Source organism: Diabrotica undecimpunctata, chromosome 3, assembly GCF_040954645.1.
Source record: "Diabrotica undecimpunctata isolate CICGRU chromosome 3, icDiaUnde3, whole genome shotgun sequence".
NCBI lineage: Eukaryota > Metazoa > Arthropoda > Insecta > Coleoptera > Chrysomelidae > Diabrotica > Diabrotica undecimpunctata.
In genome coordinates this window covers 5,245,149-5,269,112 of record NC_092805.1, presented here as the reverse complement: position 1 = coordinate 5,269,112, position 23,964 = coordinate 5,245,149, and the positions used below count along the sequence as shown (strand labels likewise).

The 23,964-nt window shown below is 32.6% G+C and overlaps 2 protein-coding genes across 4 annotated transcripts; both read right to left on the bottom strand.

The window, feature by feature from the left end:
- Positions 1-1,319: 1,319 nt before the first annotated feature.
- On the bottom strand, positions 1,320-4,785 carry LOC140435461 (uncharacterized). Of its 2 annotated transcripts, none has more exons than XM_072524193.1 (4): positions 4,351-4,785; positions 3,526-3,896; positions 2,954-3,045; positions 1,320-1,693 (listed from the first exon to the last, which is right to left on the bottom strand). In XM_072524193.1, the coding sequence occupies exons 1-4, from the start codon at positions 4,628-4,630 to the stop codon at positions 1,345-1,347; spliced, it is 1,092 nt and encodes a 363-aa protein (XP_072380294.1). In that variant the 5' UTR covers positions 4,631-4,785; the 3' UTR covers positions 1,320-1,344. The 2 variants fall into 2 exon arrangements, with proteins under 2 accessions (XP_072380294.1, XP_072380295.1); XM_072524194.1 differs by lacking the exon at positions 4,351-4,785 and adding an exon at positions 4,160-4,321.
- Positions 4,786-10,002: 5,217 nt separating this feature from the next.
- LOC140436385 (uncharacterized) lies at positions 10,003-23,010 on the bottom strand. 2 transcript variants are annotated; one of them, XM_072525141.1, is made up of 5 exons: positions 22,617-23,010; positions 20,802-21,166; positions 16,276-16,367; positions 10,538-10,939; positions 10,003-10,481 (listed from the first exon to the last, which is right to left on the bottom strand). In XM_072525141.1, exons 1-4 carry the CDS (start codon positions 22,906-22,908, stop codon positions 10,546-10,548), a joined length of 1,143 nt encoding a protein of 380 aa, XP_072381242.1. In that variant the 5' UTR covers positions 22,909-23,010; the 3' UTR covers positions 10,003-10,481; positions 10,538-10,545. The 2 variants fall into 2 exon arrangements, with proteins under 2 accessions (XP_072381242.1, XP_072381241.1); XM_072525140.1 differs by lacking the exon at positions 10,003-10,481 and having other exon boundaries at positions 10,534-10,939.
- Between the last annotated feature and the right edge of the window lie 954 nt (positions 23,011-23,964).

The following is a 23,964-nucleotide window of genomic DNA, read 5'->3' as shown; positions in this document are numbered from 1 at the left end:
AACTATAGAGAAATATCGTTAATCAACACAACGTACAAAATTATATTCATAATACTATCTAGAAGGCTAACTCCATACGCAGAGGAAATAATAGGCGACTACCAAATCGGATTCAGACCGGGAAGGTCGACCATAGACCAGATATTCGTCCTACGGCAGGTGTTGGAAAAAAACTGGGAATTCAACCGCGATGTACACCAAATCTTCGTGGACTTTAAACAAGCTTACGATTCTGTTAGCAGAGCATTGTGGGAGACCATGGTAGAAATGAGAGTACCTGGAAAGCTGGTAAGATTAGCACAGGTGAGCACACAGAACGCTTCCGCACGGATCAGAATTGGCAGCACCACGTCGAAGGAATTCCTCTCGCCCCCCTGCTATTTAATTTTGCACTGGAACATGCGGTAAGGAAAGCTCAACCACAACTAACAAACGGATTTGTCGCCCAAGGATCAAAAATACTATTGGCGTGTGCGGATGACGTGGACACAATTGCACAGTCCACCAGAGATGCAAAAGAAGTTTTCACCCTATTCGAAAACGGAGCCAAGGAAGTTGGTCTGAAGGTCAACGAGGATAAGACCAAGTACGTGGTGGTTACGAAGAACCCAAGACCAAGGGTTAGACAAAACGTAACAATCAATGAATACAACTTTAAAGTCGTCAAAGAATTCAAGTACCTGGGAGCGATCATAACATCTGAAAATAAATATGAAAAGGACGTGGCAGCCAGGATCATTACTCATCAACAGGATCAACAGGGCATATTACTCATTAATGACCGTACTTAAATCAAAAATACTCTCAATACCAGCAAAAATAAGAATGTACAAGACAATAATTCGTCCCACAATAACGTATGGAAGCGAGACATGGACTCTGAATCAGCGGGAAACGACAAAATTACTGGTACTGGAAAGAAAGATACTGCGGACTATCTATGGGCCTTGCAGAGAAGAGACACTAGGTGAATGGAGAAGAAGACACAATGATGAACTCCAGACAGTATACAGAGATGAAAACACAGTATGCTACATTAAAGCAAACCGAATAAGATGGGCGGGCCACGTACTAAGATCGAGTGACGAAAGACTCCTGAACGCCACATTCTGGGAAAGGCCCGATGGTAGAAGGTCAGTTGGTCGCACCAGAAAGAGATGGAAGGACGCAGTAGTCAGTGGTCTACGCAAAATGGGAATACAGCAATGGGAAATAGCTGCTCAGGACCGACAAAAATGGAGGGAAATAGTAAACGCGGCCAAGACTCACATAGAGTTGTAGAGCCAAATGATGATGATGATGAATAGAAAAAACTTGGTAAATAAAATATTAAGATAACTAAATCTAGTTTTTATTTTTAACGTTTTGACATTGCACTGCAAATTTCATTTTTTCTATTTCTAAGTCCTTCGCATGAAGTTCTTTCAAATATGAAATTTCTAAATTTTTGAGTTCAAGCTGATGATCCCTCTCCTTCATTTTATTTTCTATAACCAGAAGTTTGGCTTTAAGTGTATTTATATCATCTGTTGAAGAATCATAGTTGTTTCTTCCTCGTGTTATATCCAACATTCTTTTGAGCCAAGCATCTTCGTCTTCATGGACCACTTTGGCGATTTTATTTGCTGGTTCTTTGACGTCCTCGGAATGAGGTCTTCTTAAATTTGGCTGACGTTCTGCGTCATTTAAATGTCTAAAATAAACATATTTTATAAAATACAAAAAGGAGAAAATAGCTATACGATAAAAAAATAGGCTAGAAAAATTTGAAATGGAGTAAATGGTAAATAATATAAAAAAAGGATGATTAACTATTTCGCGCCACAAAGTCTCTATCGGGGACAAGTCGGGACTATTAGAAATTCATTCCAGAAGTGGTATGCCGTGGTCTTCAATCCATTTTACCTAAACTATTTTTTGAGGTATGACAACCTGCGCCGTCCTGTTAAACGGTGTTAAAAGACAAAATCTTCCGCTGATGTTAAACGGTGATCCATAATCCCTAAGAGATTCTTCTAAAATATTCAAATATTTGTCTGTGTTTACAATCCCATCGATAAAATGTAACTTTCCCACACCTTTAGACGACATTCTGTCCCAGACAGATGCAGGAAATTTGACTTTTCTCTTCAGATAGACTCCTACTGTCCCCAACACACACTTCAAATCAGGACTCATTACTCATGTATTGAATCCCATTTATTTTACATCACAGTCACTCATTGTTTTACATTCTCCCACCTTTTTAAAATACCAAAAATTGCTATTGATCCTACTACACACAAAACACAATTCTTCACTAAAAACGGCCTATTCACAAACTTAGGCACAATGACTTTTGCTCCTAATACATCATTCCACTTGACATTGACGGGTACTAACTGATTTTTCATACCATCTTTCTACTATCAGTTAGCCCAAGACTCCAGCACAGATCAGAGGTAATGTAAGTCGATAAAACCTCACCAGCTACAGGGGGTCATGTAAGATGCCCCCATTTTCAGTTTTTATTAATCAACAATTTAACAGTCTATTGCATTTACCTTTATAAATACCATGAGAATTGTTTTTTAAAACGGATGTCCTTCCAATGTTTTTATGTGGCCATACAATTTTAACAACTTTTTATGTAAGTAGTAAAAAACCAATGTGTTCTTTCTATATATTTAAATTTTAACTTACTTGTTTTTTTAATATTGGTATTTTTACTCTCTTTTAGTAAACTGATGATGGAATGATTCAACTCCGAAAAGATCTTCTTTAAAATAAAAATTTTAAGCTTTTAATAAGCATTTTTTATACCTTAATACACACGAACACCACATGCTTTGTATTCAACAGGTATACTAGCCACTCCTGGATATCTCCACTTCATGGTTTGTTCCAGTTTCACTTTTAATAGGCTTAATGATTAAGGTTACCAATAAATTTCTATTAAAATAATGTAACTTACCCTAAGGACGCTATATCCTCTAATGTAGTAGGGCATTCTTGATCTTCGGTAGAAGCTAAACTTTCTAGGATTTCCAGTGAATGTATTTTAGCCTACAATTTAATAATTGGTAAAATGTATCACGAACATAAAAAGTTGACGTTTATAGAATATTATATTAACTCAGTGCTGTCATTATAACTGTTTATATGGTAAAATAAACTTGTTTTCTTTACAATTTCATATTTTATACCTTTTAAACCTTGCTTAGACTTCTACAGATATGTAAAAATGTAAAATGATGTTTGTTAAATGTCACTTAATTTTTATATATAGATTTTTACATTACCTACAACTGTAGAGGTAAATTCTTATAAAAAATCTTGACTTTATAATTAAAAAATAAGAGTCATTCATTAAAATAAAAAATATCCTATCACTTAAGTTGGACCAAACAATATACTTTCACAAAATTTCATTGGAATCCGTTAAGTGGTTTTGGACATTAATGTAAACAAATATAGTGACACGAAATTTTTATATAATATATAAAAATTATATTATATATTATATTATATAAAGATTGTACTTACATCAGCCATTAATTCGTTCATATCCAAACTGAGGTTCTCAAAATACTTCGGAAATAAATAAGCAAATATATAATCTAGTTTTCTGGGTCTTACGCTATTTCTTTGAACATAAAAACTGTTTATATTCGACATTGCCTGAATTTTAAGAGGCAAGTAATTATTCGCTAACTTTTCAGCTGGCCTTTCGTAGCCTTTCTCTTTGAATATTTTCGACAACTGGGTCCATTTATCATTTATTGCAGCTTTAATAGTGTATATAGATTCATAATATTTATGTAATTGAAATTTGCTAACACACTGAAGTAATAGTTTTTTTTCATCGCCACTTAAAGTTTGGTGGTTTCTCACCTTTCTTTTGTTTCGACAGTTTTCTACAACAAAAAGTTAACTACCTAGTTCAATTTATAAAAGAATTCAATTTAGATAGTAAGTGATTTGTACAAGGATGTATTAAAAAAATCCTACTATAGAAAGAAACAACATTTGGGTTTAATTTTTTTGCCATTCATTATCATAAGCCAAGAATTTTTACAGAGAGCTGATAGAAGAAGGCTTGAACTTGAATTCAGGCACTTAATGATTTCAAAAATAAGATTTTTTACTTGTAATACTTGAAAACTTTACAGTAACAGACCTTTTTTGTTCATAATGATCCAAAAAACCTCAAAAAAATTGATCAGGACGGAAAGAATTTATTGTTATCACTTAAAAAAATTTGAACTTGTCTGACAGACCTCTTGAACCTTATTTTGGGGTATCTCAAGAAAGTGATCTAGGAAATACATACTAAATTACAAAAGATAAAAACTGTAAGTAGGTTCATACCTTCTACTATGTTTGTTTCACTGTCGTTTTTTTGTGAAACTGTTCGTTGTCTTCTTTTGTGCCTTTGACCGTTTTTGCGTGGATGTGCAAAAACTTTATGAGAATTAAACAAGTTTTTATTTTTGGTAATAAAATCACAAAAGTAACACTCGTAAAATATTTCTTCTTCATGTAGTTGAAGTTGACCGGCAAAATCTGTTTCTACAAAGGTTTCATCTAATGTTCTTTCACTTTTCCCATCCACCTCTTCGATGTTCACGGTACTAGATTCTAACTCCATTGTTCTTATTGAATAATGTTTGGACAAATAAAATTGGTCTATTGATTACAAAAATGAGAATTCTTGGAAAATACCTGTCTTTTACACCAAGAAATTCTTTGCCAAGAATGTAACATGTAAACACTTCTTTCTCTTTCTGTACATAAAACACATGTAAACAATCATGAATGTCAAAATCACAGAATAAGATATTCTTATTCCGTGGTCAAAAGGTTGAGTTTTGAGTTGCGCCAAGTGTACGCAACTTACATTTCCTAATTCAAATACTTATTTTTCTAGTTCTACTAATTTGATGTAAATCAATCATGCTGACATTGTATTGTCTGGTAAAGTTTATTTCCACTCCCTCTTTTTTATTGCTTTATTAATCAGTCCTTTACAGTTCATCGAAGATTAGATGAATTTGGTTTGCAAAGTTGCAGACCAGCAACTGGGCGCAATTACTTCCACAGCACAGAGTGGCTAGACTACAATTTTCCAAGGAACATTTAGGAATTTAGGACAATGGAGTAATGTTCTTTTTACGGACGAGTCGAGATACTGTCTTCACTCATCAGATGGGAGAGAACGAGTATGACGTCGAAATAGAGAGAGATGGAGTGCGCTTTCAGTCCTTGCGTTAGCCATGGAGGGCGTTCGGTGATGGTATGTGCTATGGGCAGGGATATCCCGAGAGGCACACACTGAATTGGTATTTATTGAGGGTTCGTTGACTGCACACCGGTATATTTAGTAAATTTTAGCGAATCACGTATTACCTTTTCTCAATATATCGGCGATGATTTTCTATTAATGCAAAATAATGCGCGACCCCACTTTGAAATGTGTGTCACGCAATATTTAGAGGAAGTTGGTATTAATAAAATGAACTGACCAGCGTGTTCGCCAGATCTGAACCCAATAGAGCACGTTTGGGACATGCTTGGTAAAAATATTAGAGGTCGCGAAGTCGCACCAGCCTCAATTACGAACTTCGTTTGGCTCTAGAAGGGGAATGGCAAAACATCCAGCAAGATGATATTCGTAACCTCATAGACAGCATAAGCCGACGTGTACATGCAGTTATAGAGGCTAGGGGAGGCAATACAAAGTAGGTATTAAGTTATTCTTTAGGAGTTTCTCTTTGTTATTTGCGTACTTAGGCTAAGTTACATTTAAGTTGTTTTTTTTATGTTTTGTTATTGCTATCATTATAGTCATAGTCATCTTTATTGATCCTTTAAGACATTCAAAATAAATGTATAGGATACGTCACTACAGAATTTGGTATAAAAAACATTAATGTGTATAATACAATATTCACAGTGTAAAAAAATTGACAAAACATAAAATATATAAAATAACATTTTTACAAGTAAACTATGAAGCTATTGCAGTTTGTCCTCAAGATATTCATTTATAGAATAATATGCTTTTCTTAAGAGTAAATCTTTAACATTTTTTTTAAATTTAGAGATAAGTGGTATTTCTTTCACAGTTTTTTTCAAATTATTGTATAAGGTCAGTCCCACATATCTGAAGCAATTTTGAAATTTGGATGTTCTGTGTTTAGGAACTCGCAAAGATTCAGCACTTCTTGTATTGTAGTAGTGATTGTCTGAATTTACTGGAAATGTATTGATTTCCTCTTTGACATAAAGTAAACATTTATAGATATATAGGCAGTAGAAAGTTAAAATTTGATGTTTAATAAAAACTGGTTTACAAGACTGTTGATAATCCAAATTAAAAATTTTACGGATAATTTTTTTTTGGTTAATGAACACTTTGTTACTATCTACTGAGTTCCCCCACAAAATTACATTGTAGCACATGTGGCTGTAAGCAAGGCTATAATAAACGTTCATTAATGCCGAGATGGGTAGTGTGTTTTTAATTCTAGATATAGCATAAAAAGCTTTATTCAATTTCATGTTCACTGAATTCACTTGCTCTGACCATTTGAGATTACAATCAATGAATACACCCAAAAACTTTGTAGAGTGAGTGGAAGATAACATATTGTTTCTATCGTGGATGGTTAAGATATAGTCATATTTAGATGAGTTGTATGAATGAAAATAAATAATTTGCGTCTTGTCAATGTTTAATATTAGTCTGTTGGTATTACACCAGCGTATAAAGCAGTCAACAACAGTCTTCATTGTCATTTTTAATTCCTCTAGTGTATGTGCAGAGACTATTAACGAGGTATCATCAGCAAACATTGATATTATAAGTGCCCTTATGTGATCTGGTAGGTCATTAATAAAAATTAGGAATAATAATGGTCCCAGCACGGATCCCTGTGGTACTCCTTTATTTGTCGTGTATGGTTCTGAGCTTGATTCTTTCATCTTAACAACACTCTTCCTGTCACTTAAGAAATTTATTATCCATTCTAGAAATATCCCTCTAAAACCAACGTTATATAATTTATTGCGAATAAATGTTATGTCTAAGCAGTCAAAAGCACGTGATAGATCAAAAAATAGTCCTGCCACGTGGTTTCTACTATCTAATTCATCATAAATACGCTCAAACAAGCTGCATGCAGCCGTGAGTGTTGACTTTTTTGATCTAAAGCCGTGTTGGGTTGGAGTTAATAAATTGTATTCTTCTATAAAATTTAACATTCTGTTTTATACAACCTTCTCTATTACTTTTGAAATTATGCTAAGGACAGATACTGGTCTATAATTTGAAATATCATGAGGGTCATTCTTTTTGAAGATTGGAATAACTTTTGCCATTTTAAATATGGATGGAAATTGGCTTTTTGTTATTGAGAGATTAACTAAATGGGTTAAAGGAATCGATATATTATCACTTATCAGTTTTATTATTTTTACAGATATGTTATCAATATCAGTACTAGGCTTATTTTTTAGTTGATCGATTGTATTTTTTATTTCAATTGGAGTTACGGGTAAAAAGAAAAATGTTTTGTTACACATTTTTGAGGTAGTACAAGAAGAAGGTAACGATGTGCCAAAATGAGTTTGAAGATTGTATTCTGTAAATGTAGCAAAATATGAGGCAAACGAATTAGCAATATCACAAGACTTGGTAATAATTTTATTATCATAATGTAGAATAATATCAGACCTGTTCTTTTGCCTACCAGTTTCACTGTTTACTAAATTCCAAATTGTTTTTGGTATATTGTAAGATTGATTAATTAAGTCACTATGAAAGTTTTTTTTAGTATTTATTAATAGAGAATTATATTCTTTTTTTGCCTGTTTATAGGTATCTTGAGACTCGAGACTCCCTATATTTTTTGCTATCCAGTGTAGATTTTTTAGTTTTTCACTAGCGTGTCTTACCTCATTTGTTACCCATGTAGCCTTATTTGTTTTGTGTGCTTTATACCGTGTTTTTATTGGACAATATAAATTTAGATTGTAATCTAAAATGCTAACAAATGAATTTGTGGCATATTCAGCATTCAATTGTGAATAAACTTCATCAAAAACTGTAGAAGAAATCCCTGCTTTAAACATCAGCATATTTTCATCTGACATATCCCTGTAACTGATGGGTTTTTTATCTTTTTTCGATACTTTATTGGCTTGCAAATTTACACTAAGTGAAAATACTTTATGGTCACTGAAGTGACCCTCGAACACATTTGATTTATAAAGATGTGGTTCGATATTTGTCAATATGTAATCCAATTTTGTAGATGATGTTTTACCTACTTTATCTACGAAAACTCTTGTAGGAGCCTCAGATGTGACTCTCAGATTATAACTTACTAAAAACTCGTTAAAAGATTGCTTATTATTAGACATGACAAGATAATCAATGTTTAGATCCCCACAAATATAAATATCATGATATGACTTACTGCATAGCTCCAATATATTATGTAATTTACACAGAAAACTCTGAACTTCTCCTGATGGCGAAAGATAAACATTAATAACACAAATTTTCCTATTGGCTATAAACAGAGAAATCGCACAGCACTCACACACCATTTCTTCACTAAAGTTAGAGACATCTAATGTTTTGAATTTAATATCAGTTTTGATGTAGATGATGGATCCTCCATGGATATGGAACTTTCGACAAAAATAAGAGGCGATGTTGTATCCATTCAGGGTCATAAATTGGATGTTTTCTTCAGTACACCAATGTTCTGATAGACAAATTATATCAGGTGTTTCCTGCAATGTTAAGACTTCAAGTTTGAGTAACTTATTTGTCAAAGATTGAGCATTTAGTTGCAATATTTTCAAACAACTGTCTGGTGATGATAAAAGTAACGTTTCTCTTGGATTTACTTGACTAAAAAAGAGTCTGGTCTATCTTCTCCAGTTGACAGACCTCTATTATGATGTTCTCGATCTAATAATCTTCTTCCTAACCTAAAGTTAAATCGTTCAATGCCAATTTTTTTCGGCCAAAAAGCAGGATTGTAAATTTCTTCCCTTAAGTCAGGTAGTACACCTATCATAAAACATTGATTATCCCTTCTTTTATGGTCAGTTGGTAACAATTTTACTTGTATATTCTCAGTTTGTCTTAGTTATTATGAAACTCTTGATGTGGTCCTCATTTACACTATCCGGAACTTTTGAGATGAATAGCCACAATTTTTTGTCTGGTTTTTCGGATTTTCCATGGAAATCCTTATCACCAATTCCAGTTCCCATTATTTTCTTGCGTCTTGTCACAATCTGATATCCTTCATCGTCGGCTTTATTCTCTGAACTCCCTGTTGTGATATGATTAAGATTTATTTTTGTGCTTTCCTCATTCTCAACAACTCAATTTGTAATGTAGTCACATGTTTGTTTGGTTTGAATTTCCATTAATTGTGCATTTAATTTGTTTGCAGTAATTTTTGAAATGCCCTGTATATTGGAATTCCTTTCAACATGTTTGGTGTTTTTATCATTAAAATTTTTATTTGAGTCAGATTCATTGTTTGTTTTGTATTTAGAATTAGTCAACTGGACACTGGCCGTCTTATCTTCATTACCTTGAGTTTTTATTAAACCCTCATTAACAGTTGAGTTGGGTTTTTGTGAGATTGTGGTTCTGGTTATTTCTGATTTCAATAAATTTAATTTTTCTAGCAAGTGTTCATTATTTGATTTTAATAGATTATTGTTATTTAATAATAAATTGTACTTATCATCTTTTTCAGCTAACAGCCTTTTTAACCACTGATTTTCTATCGCTATGGCACTAAATGATTCGATGGGTTGTCCATCACTATTTTGGCAACAAATTACACGTGAATCTCCTATCTTGAAGAATTTCACTTTGTTTTTCACAGCACATGAGATGTGATAACTATTTCCACATACTATACAAACGAGTATTTTATTAGGCTTAGTTTGACAACATTTAAATGTATTGTCTTCTAAATTGTTCATTAAAATCACGATCATGTCATTGCTTTTAATCATTATTTAAATACAGTGCTTCTGGGATGTCGATATGACATTCCTTCGATATCAGTCACCAAAGCCCCCATCGTCGTATTACAAATTAATACAAAAGATAATAATACGAAATAATAGGAAAGGTAATAATAGGAAAAGCCGTAAATTGTGGATGGAAAAGTCATTTCGCTCTTAAAAATGAACCAATCCATATTTTCACATGAAACAAAAAACATAATAATTAGAAAACATAGTTGCAACCGAAAAACAACAGGTTTTACGAAAATCCGCCAACGGAATTATTCTACAGGATGTTTCAAAGTTTGCGTTTCTTTTTTTGCATCTGAGTGTATATACAAAATGTATAGTGATATGATCTTTAGTAAAACGTGCCGAAATAAAATGTTTTATCGCAATTCTTATTCTGTTATGTTAGGACAAATCTTCCTGGATTTCTTTAGACGAAACATCTAAAAAATATGGTAATAAGCTAGTGTACAACACGGTAAAAAAATACTTAAGTTACATCTAAAGCTAGTTTTTATTTTCCACGTTTCGAGCATCCAGTGCACGTTTAACATTTTCTATTTCTAATTCCTTCGCGTGAAGCTCTTTCAAATATGAAATTTCTAAATTTTTGCGTTCAAGCTCATAATTTTTCTTCCTCAGCTCGTCTTCTGCAACCAGAAGTTTTGCTTTAAGTTCATTTATATCATCTGTTGAAGAATTATTTTCAATCGGTAAAGATTTAGATGAAGTCACTTCACAGTTTTTTCTTCCCGTTAGTCCCCGTGTTATATCCAACATTCTTTTGAGCCAAGCATCTTCGTCTTCGTGGACTTCTTTGCCGATTTTATTTGCTGGTCCTTCGGTTTCCTCGGAATGACGCCTCTTTAAATTTGGTCGAAGTTCTATGTCGTTTAAATGACTGTAAAATAAAGAAGAAATATAGGCTAGAGACGTTAGAAAGTAAGGAAAAGGTAAATAATGCAGTAAAATTGTATGAAAAACGAAATGAGATCAAATGTAGATATAAAATAGGATGAGACAATAAAACTAGGAAACAAAACAGGCCTTAGTAGCAAATAATACGTCTGACGTCACAACGGGCGGGACTTAGAAAACCTTTCCTAACATTTCTAATTCCTGTGTATTTGTCCCATAAGAAGGTGGAAACATCGGTTTTTTTAATTGTTTGAATAGTAAATAAGGACTTTTGGTTATAACATTGTTCATGTTTTAAGGTTATGTTATTGTTTGATTAAAACTTATTATTTTTTTTTACTTTATTTCAAGCTATTTGGTTGTTGTTTTTATCAGGGTTATTTCAAAATAAATCAATAAATCATTGAATTTCTTTACGAAGTTAAAAAATATTTAAATTAATGTTGAATGATGTTTTTGAGTGTTAAAATATTATTTTTTAGATATAGGCATATAATAGCTAGTAAACATGTGTTGAAGATATCCAATATTACCGAATTTTTCAGTAATGACAACAAAACTACTATTAACTATTTAAACTAAGAGAAAACGAATATATTTAGTCTTTTGCAGGATAAAATCACTAGCACCCAAAAAAGAATAAAACATTAATATAAATATTTTTTAACTTCGTAAAGAAATTCAATGATTTATTGATTAATTTTGAAATAAACTCGATAAAAACAACAACAAAATACCTTGAAATACAGTAAAAAAATAATTAGTTTTAATCAAACAATAACATAATCTTAAAACATGAACAATGAGAGTCAATATCTTAATATTTTGATATTCTTACCTCACAAATTCACAAACAACAAGTAATACCAATCAAACAGAATGAATGTTCATAACCAAAAGCCCTTATTTACTATTCACACAATTAGAAAAACCAATGTTTCCAGCTTCTTATCGGACAAATACACACGAATTAGAAATATCCACAAGGAAACTAAGTTCCTGTGTTTGGCTGTATACCATATATTAAAAATTTTGAATAAAATCCTTTGTATAAAAAGGTATATAAAAAAAAAAGGTATATAAAAAACCCAGTTGGGCTATGTTAAATTGGCAAAACGTTTTCGGAATAAGTATTCCATCATCAGTACCCTAAAAGTATTTAACCACTTAATTAAAAAGAATTGAAATAATTTAAGTTTTGACTAAGGTTAGTGTAAAATGTGGTTAATACTTACAAGTTAATACATGGATGTAGCCACTAAATATGGGGTTACAAACCCTTTAAAAATTGCTAATTGAAATTTAGTTTACATAATGTCTGTTTTACAATTTAGATGGTAAAGTTACCGTTGGATTGGTAACATGGCGACATATGACTCTGCAATAAGTTGCAAGTCCTGAGACGGTATGTCTACGAGGACTTCAATAAAGCAACTGATTAAAATGACAATCTTGGCAGGTTATGACGGAAGTTGTGACAGAGCAGTCAGTGTAACTATATGTGTCTATTTAAGACAAAAGCCAACGTTATTTAAAAATTGTGAAAAATTGAAATAAAATAAAATTATAACAGTATCAACCATCAATGTTATTGTTGTAAATTATGTATGTAAGATAAAGTTATGGTGAGAAAATTATGTGATTAAAGTTAGGCAACCAACTATACAGTGTCAAGTGGTGTGATGAAAAGATTCTAATATAAGGCCCTTTATGTTTTAATAACATCTGGTACCTGGAAAATGGAAACTAGACACAGGTGGACAGTTGGGTTCTTGAAAAGTATAGGAATTAATATGTTTGATATGTGAGAATATTATTCAATGAATGGAATAAAACTATTGTAGTATAAGACAGATGTAAAAATTGACTTATAACTCAATTATATTAGGCCCTGTATGTCAAAAAACAACATTTGGTACCTGGAAAATGTAGAATTTCTTGAGTTGCAAGTTCATAAATGTAATATCTGATTGGGTGTTAACAAACTGAGTGATGTAGTTATATTTTGGGTGTTGACAGGTATCTGAAATGGACAAAAATTGATGGTTGGAAGTGGTTTTATAATGTGCTGGTCATAAAGTACTCAACTTATAACTTGAGAAAAGGCCCTATCTGTTATAAAGCAACACTAGGTACATAAGGAAAATAAAAGATTAAGTTATAAGTTGGTAGGTTGAATGAACTATTGGTCTATATTGAATATATTAGTAAACTGAAATTGTTGTTGGTGGCTCTGTTCAGTTTGAGTAAGGAGGATAAAAAATTAAGGTGTTATTTGAGAGAATTGTGATAAACGGATAGACTACGGAAGGCTGAGGTCCCCAGAGAACCGAAGCCAAACCCTGAGGGAATTGTGTGGAGAAGTAAAATAAGAATTTAATAGTCTGGAAGGGGTGGGGGATGATGGGTGATCTGATCTGAATTTGGAAATGACGAAATAGAGGAATGTAAAGTATTGGTTATAGTGGTTAAGAAATGAAATTTGGTTTGAAAAGTAAAGAGTGTGATAAATGGAGAGTAAAGTGTATTGGAAGAAAAGTTATTAGAATTAACTAAGGAGGATGATAGACTAATAATGAGTATGGATTTTTAATTATAGAAGTAAATTGGGAATGTGGGTTAGGAGAATAGTTGGCGATGGAGAGGGAGAAAATCTCGATTGAATGAAACATGGCGATTAACGCAATTTGGGCTTTTTTGTTTTTCTTTAAGAATTTCAAGATCTTCATATAAATCTAATTTGAGGAAATTTTTTTGAGAGATATTGTGGATAAGTGAAACGTCTTCTGGGATATTGAGGGTGTGGTTGTGTTCTTTGAGATGTTGGGAGAAAGTGGAAGTGTTTTCTCTTTTTATGTGCTCTAGAGAGCGTGAAGAAAGAGATCTGCATGTTCTACCTATGTAGGTGGCATTGCAATCTGAACATTTAAGTCTATATACTCCACTCCGGTTCATATAATTGATAGGATCTTTGGAAAGGATAGGATCTTTCCAAAGATCCTATCAATTATATGAACCGGAGTGGAGTATATAGACTTAAATGTTCAGATTGCAATGCCACCTACATAGGTAGAACATGCAGATCTCTTTCTTCACGCTCTCTAGAGCACATAAAAAGAGAAAACACTTCCACTTTCTCCCAACATCTCAAAGAACACAACCACACCCTCAATATCCCAGAAGACGTTTCACTTATCCACAATATCTCTCAAAAAAATTTCCTCAAATTAGATTTATATGAAGATCTTGAAATTCTTAAAGAAAAACAAAAAAGCCCAAATTGCGTTAATCGCCATGTTTCATTCAATCGAGATTTTCTCCCTCTCCATCGCCAACTATTCTCCTAACCCACATTCCCAATTTACTTCTATAATTAAAAATCCATACTCATTATTAGTCTATCATCCTCCTTAGTTAATTCTAATAACTTTTCTTCCAATACACTTTACTCTCCATTTATCACACTCTTTACTTTTCAAACCAAATTTCATTTCTTAACCACTATAACCAATACTTTACATTCCTCTATTTCGTCATTTCCAAATTCAGATCAGATCACCCATCATCCCCCACCCCTTCCAGACTATTAAATTCTTATTTTACTTCTCCACACAATTCCCTCAGGGTTTGGCTTCGGTTCTCTGGGGACCTCAGCCTTCCGTAGTCTATCCGTTTATCACAATTCTCTCAAATAACACCTTAATTTTTTATCCTCCTTACTCAAACTGAACAGAGCCACCAACAACAATTTCAGTTTACTAATATATTCAATATAGACCAATAGTTCATTCAACCTACCAACTTATAACTTAATCTTTTATTTTCCTTATGTACCTAGTGTTGCTTTATAACAGATAGGGCCTTTTCTCAAGTTATAAGTTGAGTACTTTATGACCAGCACATTATAAAACCACTTCCAACCATCAATTTTTGTCCATTTCAGATACCTGTCAACACCCAAAATATAACTACATCACTCAGTTTGTTAACACCCAATCAGATATTACATTTATGAACTTGCAACTCAAGAAATTCTACATTTTCCAGGTACCAAATGTTGTTTTTTGACATACAGGGCCTAATATAATTGAGTTATAAGTCAATTTTTACATCTGTCTTATACTACAATAGTTTTATTCCATTCATTGAATAATATTCTCACATATCAAACATATTAATTCCTATACTTTTCAAGAACCCAACTGTCCACCTGTGTCTAGTTTCCATTTTCCAGGTACCAGATGTTATTAAAACATAAAGGGCCTTATATTAGAATCTTTTCATCACACCACTTGACACTGTATAGTTGGTTGCCTAACTTTAATCACATAATTTTCTCACCATAACTTTATCTTACATACATAATTTACAACAATAACATTGATGGTTGATACTGTTATAATTTTATTTTATTTCAATTTTTCACAATTTTTAAATAACGTTGGCTTTTGTCTTAAATAGACACATATAGTTACACTGACTGCTCTGTCACAACTTCCGTCATAACCTGCCAAGATTGTCATTTTAATCAGTTGCTTTATTGAAGTCCTCGTAGACATACCGTCTCAGGACTTGCAACTTATTGCAGAGTCATATGTCGCCATGTTACCAATCCAACGGTAACTTTACCATCTAAATTGTAAAACAGACATTATGTAAACTAAATTTCAATTAGCAATTTTTAAAGGGTTTGTAACCCCATATTTAGTGGCTACATCCATGTATTAACTTGTAAGTAATAACCACATTTTACACTAACCTTAGTCAAAACTTAAATTATTTCAATTCTTTTTAATTAAGTGGTTAAATACTTTTAGGGTACTGATGATGGAATACTTATTCCGAAAACGTTTTGCCAATTTAACATAGCCCAACTGGGTTTTTTATATACCTTTTTATACAAAGGATTTTATTCAAAAGAATTAGAAATGTTTGGAAAGGTTCTCTAAGCCCCGCCCATTGTGACATCAGAACTTAGGTAGTCCATACAGTCACTCCGCTGGATCTTTGCACAAGTATGGCATTATTCACGAATTATTTTTTATGTTACGTCTCTTTCCTACTCAAAGACACTAAATCAATGAACTTAAAGCGCCTGTCCATACACAACACCATACATCGAACAAAGACAGCCATAGGGCGATGGTCGCTGATGGATTCCCCTACTGGCAATTGTAAGTTTTGTTTTGACAGCGTTTGTAGAATGATTATAAAATATTTTCATATTTTACATATTTAATTATATTTTTAATTACCTAATAACTTAAGGATTAAGTGTTAAGTTTAGAAATCAAATTGATTTAACATAATATAACTTACCCTAAGGATGCTATATCCTCCAATACAGTAGGGCGTTCTTGATCTTCGACGGGAACTAAATATTCTAGCATTTCGTTTGAATATATTCTAGCCTACAATTTAATAACCTGTTTATTTTATTTAGCGTATGGACTTTCTCAGTACGATAAATATACAAATACAATATTTTTATTTACACACTAAAGATAGAATGAATGACACTAAATATTAATGTCCAATTTACATAGCCATTCAATTGCTTCTGGGGAACATTCCGCAAAGTCCTGGAGGTTTCCACGGTAGGCACGATTCAAGCAGTCTGAAACACAATGGCTTATGGTCTGTCTAGATTGTCCGCAATCGCACTGTGGACTTTCTGCACGACCCCACCTGAACAGCGAATCAGCACATTTACCATATCCGGTACGTATACGATTAAGCCTTGCCCAAGTGGACCGGGGCAGATTTGATCCGATGAAACCCTGAGTTGGGGTGGATATCTTAATATAGTCCGATTCTACTGTTGGCATCCATCTTGTTGTCCATTGCCTATGTATATCATAGGAATTACCAATTTTTCGGGCAGATCGTATTGGAGGATTTCTAGATCTCAGTCGCTGGTGCTCTTTTGAGATGTCTGGGATATCTTGATGTATTGGTAATTGTACGTTGGCTATAATTTTCTGGTACTCTCTCACTAATGCTGCTGTACGGCGTAGATCTGGTGGAGCAATATTGCTCAGAGTAGGCAGCCATCTCACTGGCGTTGGTTTTATTGTTCCAGTGATTATTCTCATGGTTTGGTTAAGTTGGACATCGATTTTGCTTGTATGTGCACTATTTAGCCATACTGGTGCACAATATTCTACCACTGAAAAAACCAAAGCTAGAGCAGAGGTCCGAAGAGTATCTGCAGAAGCACCCCAAGTTGTTCCGGCAAGTTTTGATATTAAGTTATTTCTTGTTCTTAGTTTACCGGCTGTGTTTGTAAGATGACTTTTGAAGGTGAGTGTTCTATCAAGTGTGACGCCTAGATATTTGGGGTTGTTGTTATGTTTGATAGCTGTATCATTTAGAGTTACATTGAGAGTATCGCCCGCAAGTTGATTCGACAGGTGAAAGAGACAGGTTTCAGTTTTGCTTGTGTTAGGACGTAAGCGCCAGTTCTTAAAATAGTTACTTAGTGTAGTTAAGTCCTCGTTTAGAGCTCGTTCTCCTGCTTCTTTACTATTATCTTGGAAGCCAATGGCCAGGTCGTCAGCATAAGCAAATTTTCTTGATTTTGTTTCAGGTATATCTGCTGTATAAAGGTTAAATAATAAAGGAGCTAGCACTGAGCCTTGAGGTAAGCCGTTGTTAAGTTTTCTAACGTTACTCTGTGCATCATTCATATATACCTGAAACAGTCTGTTAGTCAGTAGATTGTTTATCAGCTGACAAGTTTTGAGGCAAGGTATGATTTTCATCAGCTTATAAATAAGGCCCTCTCTCCACACAGTGTCATACGCAGCCGTGAGATCTATAAATGTTATGGCAGATTTTTCGCGCCTTTCAAAGCCAGCTTCAATAAATGTAGTTAAGGACAGCACTTGGTCACAGCAACTTCGTCCTCTTCTAAATCCAGCTTGTTCAATTGGTATCGCATCCTCAATGGTGTCACATATTCGGTTATATAAAAGTCGTTCTAGTAATTTATAACAGCAATTGAGTAAGGCAATAGGCCGGTAACTTTCAGGCAGCTTGTTGTCTTTGCCAGGCTTCTGGATTGCGATAATTTTTGTTCTTTTGAATTCTGGGGGTAGCACAGCTGTATTCACAATGTCGCTAAAGAATTTTTTGAGCCACTGTCGTGTTTTTGTACCAGTGTGGACTATAAACTCAGGATACATTCCATCGAAGCCTGCTGCTTTTCCTGTTTTAGTTTGATTAAGCGCTTCGTTTATTTCATCCAATGAGAAGGCACGTGAGTATTCTGATGTTGCGGGAGTATTTGCTTTAAGTTGTTTAAGAGCTCTTTTTACGGTAGATGTATGAGTTTTCTCAGATGGAGCTCGGGAGTTCTCAATTATTCTATTGGCTATTTTATTTGGCTCAATTGTTGATTTGTTTAAGTGTTGCGCTCTGCTTGCTTCGCCCAGTTTGCGGATCAGTCCCCATGCCTTTCGACTGGAACGTGAGAAATCAATATGTTCTACGGTAGACTTCCATTTATTAAGTCTTGTTGAGTCCAGTGACTTCAGTAAGTTGTCACCAATTTCGGGATCTTCTGATTTCAAAAATTCGTCATATAGTTTTTGGCTTTCTTCCGTCCAGCTTGGGATGTACTCCTTTCGGAAACCTCGGGGGATATGTTTTTTGGCGATAGAGATAACCATTCCTAAAAAACGGTGATAATTGTTGGCCTTTGGGTCAATGAAGCGAATGCAGGTGTCCAGCTCTTTGGTGAATTCGGGCCAATTTCCTTTATTAAAATTCCAACGGGGTCTCGGCGTGGATTCAACGATAGGAATTTGTATGCCTAGTTCGATTATGACAGGTCGATGTTGGCTGTGAGGGAAACTGGGAAGTACAGTTCGAGAGCGTGGAAGTGGTTGCATCTGTGAGTTAGTGGAAACCCAGCATAGATCAGGGTTGTAGCCTTTGCGCCATCTTCTAGAAAAGAAGGTTGTTTTATCTTTTAGACTATGGATAAGGTGAATATTATTTTCTTCGGCCCACTCCAGTAGTTTCTCCCCATTTTCATCATTGTTTTCATATCCCCATTTGTTGTGGTGACTGTTAAAGTCCCCAATGTAAACTGTAGGTTGGTTGTCTACAGCTTTTATTACATCTCCTGGCCATTTAGTTAATGGTGGTTTGTAGATGTTTTTTATGATTACGCCATTCACTTCTGTAGAGACTATGGACACATTATTTTCGCAGCTGCAGTCCGTCATCTTAGCATTTTGTATAAATAACCTGTAAAATGTATCAGGAACATAATGATGACGTTTATAGGCTATATCATATTAAGTACAATTGTCTCAAGAATGAAGCATGTCACAGCATATTTAGTAATTTAATAAAGGAATATTTAAATAAATTATTTTATTAGTGTTAATAACTGAATGAAAAGTATCCAAATAATAAAAAAAAACTGGTGAGCATCTTTAGACATCACCATTATATTTTAAATATAAAATTTTAATCAAAATATCCATGTGCAAATTCAAATTATTCAAACAGTTCCTGTTAAAATTTAAAAACCGTGCTGAAATAACCACATTAAATTTTGTTTTGGTGTGAGGCATTTAGATTGAGAAACGAAACGCAAATGGTGTAAATTTGTTCTGTTGTGGAACTAAGCGGGAAAACGCTATTTTGGTTAGTGCTGCAACTGCATCTGCTGGTAGACTCCGCATTTCAGCCGTTTGTGAAAACAGTCCCCTGGTAAGTTGTTTTCTTACTATTTTAATAGTTTTAATAACAACAATTTGTTTAAAATAATTGATTTTCTAGTAGTGATTTAAATAATTTTGTTTTATTAGGTATACACGAAAAAAAAAAGTTCCCTGTCATATGAGCACAGGGAACTGAACTGTTATTTTTACATGAAAACCTAATAAAACAAAATTATTTAAACTACATAGGAAAGAATTAATTATTTTAAACAAATTTTCGTTATTAAAACTTTTAAAATAAAAAAAAATTATTACCAGGAGACTGTTTTCATTAACAGCTGAGACACGGGGTTCACCACCACATGCAGTAATAACACTAAACAAATTAGCAGTTGCCTGCTTTAGCTCCACAACAGATTTCTAATGTCAGCTTTGATCAAATATTGCAAAACTTACAAGATCCAGATTTATTTCTAAATTGAAGAAAATTATTTTATTATTTTTCTATATCTGTATCAGTTTTTGAGAAATAAGTTAATTTAAAGCTTTTTCTTGAAGTACAATGTTGACACAGAATTTTTTGTAACTCATATAATTAATATTATTTAGTTACTTCAAAAATAACAATTTTTCAAAGTATTATGTCAACCTAAAATATCGGTAGCAATAATATTGTGATAATTAATTAGTAGAAGTAATGTTTTATTATCTTTTTATTTTATTATAAATTAGAGTGTCATAAAATTAGAGTCTTAAAAAATAATGTCAAATTAAACTTAATTAATTAAAATAATTGTTTTTATTCATAAAAACATTCCCCGGATGGCTACAATAGTCCCCTGTCATGGGTTTGCATAAAATTGTTCTTAACTCAAAAACCAAAATGAAAATGTAACGCTTTTTTAAAGATATATATTTAATTTACTATTGCCCTTCATTTTATAAAACCCATCCTTAACACTTAAGAAAATTTGCTTAGGACTTTTGTTTTTTTTTTATTTCAAACAAATTGATTGTTTTATTTTGTTACGTGAATAATTTTTTGTTATTGGCTATAAGCACATATGCTTTGTAGTTTATATTATATATTCACTTTATGCACTGCTAGTCAATCAAAAGTTACCAAACATAGCAAAAAATAATTACTACTACTAAAATTGTACTTACATCTGCCATTAATTCATTCATATCCAAACTGAGCTCCTCAAAATGCTTGGGAAATAAATTTGCAAATATATAATCTACATTTCTGGGTCTCACAGCACATCTTTGAATATAATAACTTTTCATCCTCGACATGGCTTGAACTCTCATACTCACAAAGTATCCTCCTAATTTTGCAGTTGCCCTATTATAACCATTCTCTTTAAATATTTTCGACACCTCGTACCATTTATTATCTAATGCATTTTTAATAGTGTTCACAGATTCATAATATTTATTTAATTGTAGTTTGCTGACATACTGAAGCAGTAATATTTTTTCATTGTCACATAAACTTGTTTTGAATTTCCTTTTGTTTTGACATTTTCCTTAAACAAAATGTGAGTTTATTGAGTAAATTGTAAACATCAATTTCAATTCAGATAGTAAGTGATTTGTCCAAGAATATACTGAAAAATACAAGAACACAAAATTTGCAAACCTAAGTAATTTATTATCCACTCCTTTTATGACCTTGGAAACCCAAATGAACAAGTACAGAGACTGTTTATATTCTGTGGAGACAATAAGATGATATTGCAAACACTTGGTATAAACTGTCCAAATGAGGCATATAAGTACTTGGGAATCCCCATTTGATGTTGGCAATAATCTTGAATCTTAAGAGCGTAGGCGCCAAATTTCGGGCCAATGCTTTTTAAATGAATTCATTTTTTTCGAATCCTGAGAAAACTAATAAGTATTTTTGAAAAATTTAAACGCAGAATGAAAGAATACATTATTACTGAGGGCCGAAAGTCCCTGAAAACTTATATAATGTTTATTTTAATAAGTTACAGGGGTGAAAAAAGAGAAAATTTAGTGTGATTTTTAATGTCAAATATTTTATTCAAAAAAACTTTTTGTTTATTCTAAGGGACTTTCGATCCTCGGTAATAATGTAATCTTTCATTCTGCGTTTAAATTTTTTAAAAATATTTGTTAGTTTTCTCAGGATTCGAAAAAAATGAATGCATTTAAAAAGCATTGGCCCGAAATTTTGCGCCTACGCTCTTAAAGGAATAAAATAGCTTATAATCTTATAAATGAACATTTCAGGAATACTATCCGAAGAATCTACTAGAAAACTAAAAAATTATAAAGAGAAAAAAGTAAGTTTACATCATAGAAGGTTTGAAAATTATTTGCATTATATCAATAAGATACTACCCCATGCAGACTATATGTCCATTCTGGATATTTTCATGAATATATAATGTATTACGCAGAATTCTTTCAAGTAGTCCAGGCCATCATGATTAAGATTAGGTAAATAATAGATTTGAAAATGGTACAAAATATTTCTAATAAATCAACAGGAAAAAGAAATGAAACAGGGGGAGATCAAATGAAGAATTACCTGCTACACATAGATCAATGCTTTACAAGGCAACATCTTTAAACTAGATGAAGAAAAAATTTAAAAACTAAAATTCACTAACAGAAAATAGACACACAGATTGCACAGACATTAAAAACACTTTTGACAACAAAGTGTAAAAGTTTGGGATTATTAGGCATATAAGGAACATATTTCAGAAAATTCTTTCATCAATGTTAAATTTTTAGTTATATTTCTATTATAACTATATGCTAGAAACAAATCCCATTAAAGGTTTCATCAATGTTAAATTTTTAGTTATATTTCTATTATATCTATTTGCTAGAAATGAATCCCATTAAAGTATTATAATGAACAGTGTTTTTTGTAGTAAAAAAATCTTGAAACTAAGAACTAAATGACAAATATTTCAAAATAGTAAGCAGTGTCCCTCATACCCTCAACTATGTTTTTTTCACTGTCTGGTGCTGGTTCGGTGCTGTCGCTTGGATGTGCAAAAGCTTTATGAGAATTAAACAAGTTTAGATTTTTGGTAATAAAATCACAAGAGTAACACTGGTAAAATATTTCTGCTTTATGTTGAAGTTGTTTGGGAGTTTCTGTAGCTTCTTTAGAGGTTTCAATATATTCTTTGGTTTCATCGTCTAAGGTTTTATCATTTTGCTCATCCACCTGTTCGAATGTCGAGCTACTAGATTCTAAGTCCATTATTAGTGTTGAATAGTCCATTACAACGAAGGGACAAATATAATATGGGTTAGAAAAATTTAAAAATTTTGTATCAGTTTGTTTTAACCTATGAATTGATATGAACGTCGAAAGTCAAAACCACAGAGTTCTCTGCCACAGATCCACAGAATAAGTATTAAGTATAAGGCAAAGGCATAGATGTATGGATACTATGGATTGTAGGATGACAATAAGTGAAGCCGATTTTTAAAGTTTAATGTGCGTGTTATCCGCTAGGTGGACACAAATAAGCGGGTAAAAAATGTACATATCACGTAAACATTCTTTAAAATTTCACTTGTTTACTTACCGTGATAATTATATGGCATTTTGTATTATACGAATATTTATTTTTGTGTGTATTTTTAAATCGTAATGAAATTATGTCGTCTCCTATTGCCGATTGTATTGTATGGGATTATCTAAATAACAATGAAAATGAGGAAAATGTATTCCAAACAGAGTGAAGAAGAAGAAAAAGAACACCTATTTGTTGAAGATAATGAAATATACACTGATATAGATAGAAGATTTGAACATTGGTAGGAGATGAGAAATCTAAATTAAATGATTGTATCCCTTTTTATATGTGTGGATTTATTATTACGAAAATTGTTCCCAAACTAAAGTGTTTAGATTGTATTCAATTTTATTTAAACCACAATCCGGTCATGCGTATGCTTCTGTTTATTAATATTGTTTTGTTAATACATATACCTACATTATTGTAATATATAATACAAATAATAAATATCCAAATTCAACAATCAACAATTTTCCCCTTTTTTCTCCATTTATTTAATTTCTCAATATTCACAATGTATTAACACATTAAACCCGAAGGATAGGTATCATTTTGATAATTGTTTTGCCATAAAACACGATCGTTTTGTTTGTTTACAATTTTTAAGTTGATAAACGAAAGAAAGTCTCAAACTTCATTATTTATTGATAAAAATCATAAATAAAGTAAACATAAACGAGATCTTTTAAAATTTTCTTTATGCAGTCAAGCGTAATTTTCAAATTTTTGCCCCCTTATTTTTTTCCGCCGAA

Coding starts and splice junctions, on each gene's coding strand:
- LOC140435461 (XM_072524193.1), bottom strand. CDS start 4,630: ATGGAGTTAGAATCTAGTACCGTGAACATCGAAGAGGTGGATGGGAAA. Junction 3,897..4,350: donor TGAAACAAACATAGTAGAAG/GTATGAACCTAC, acceptor TTTTTGTTGTAG/AAAACTGTCGAAACAAAAGA. Junction 3,046..3,525: donor TGAACGAATTAATGGCTGAT/GTAAGTACAATC, acceptor ATTAAATTGTAG/GCTAAAATACATTCACTGGA.
- LOC140436385 (XM_072525141.1), bottom strand. CDS start 22,908: ATGGACTATTCAACACTAATAATGGACTTAGAATCTAGTAGCTCGACA. Junction 21,167..22,616: donor TGAAAAAAACATAGTTGAGG/GTATGAGGGACA, acceptor ATTTTGTTTAAG/GAAAATGTCAAAACAAAAGG. Junction 10,940..16,275: donor GAGGATATAGCATCCTTAGG/GTAAGTTATATT, acceptor TTTATTTTACAG/TCATTTAAACGACATAGAAC.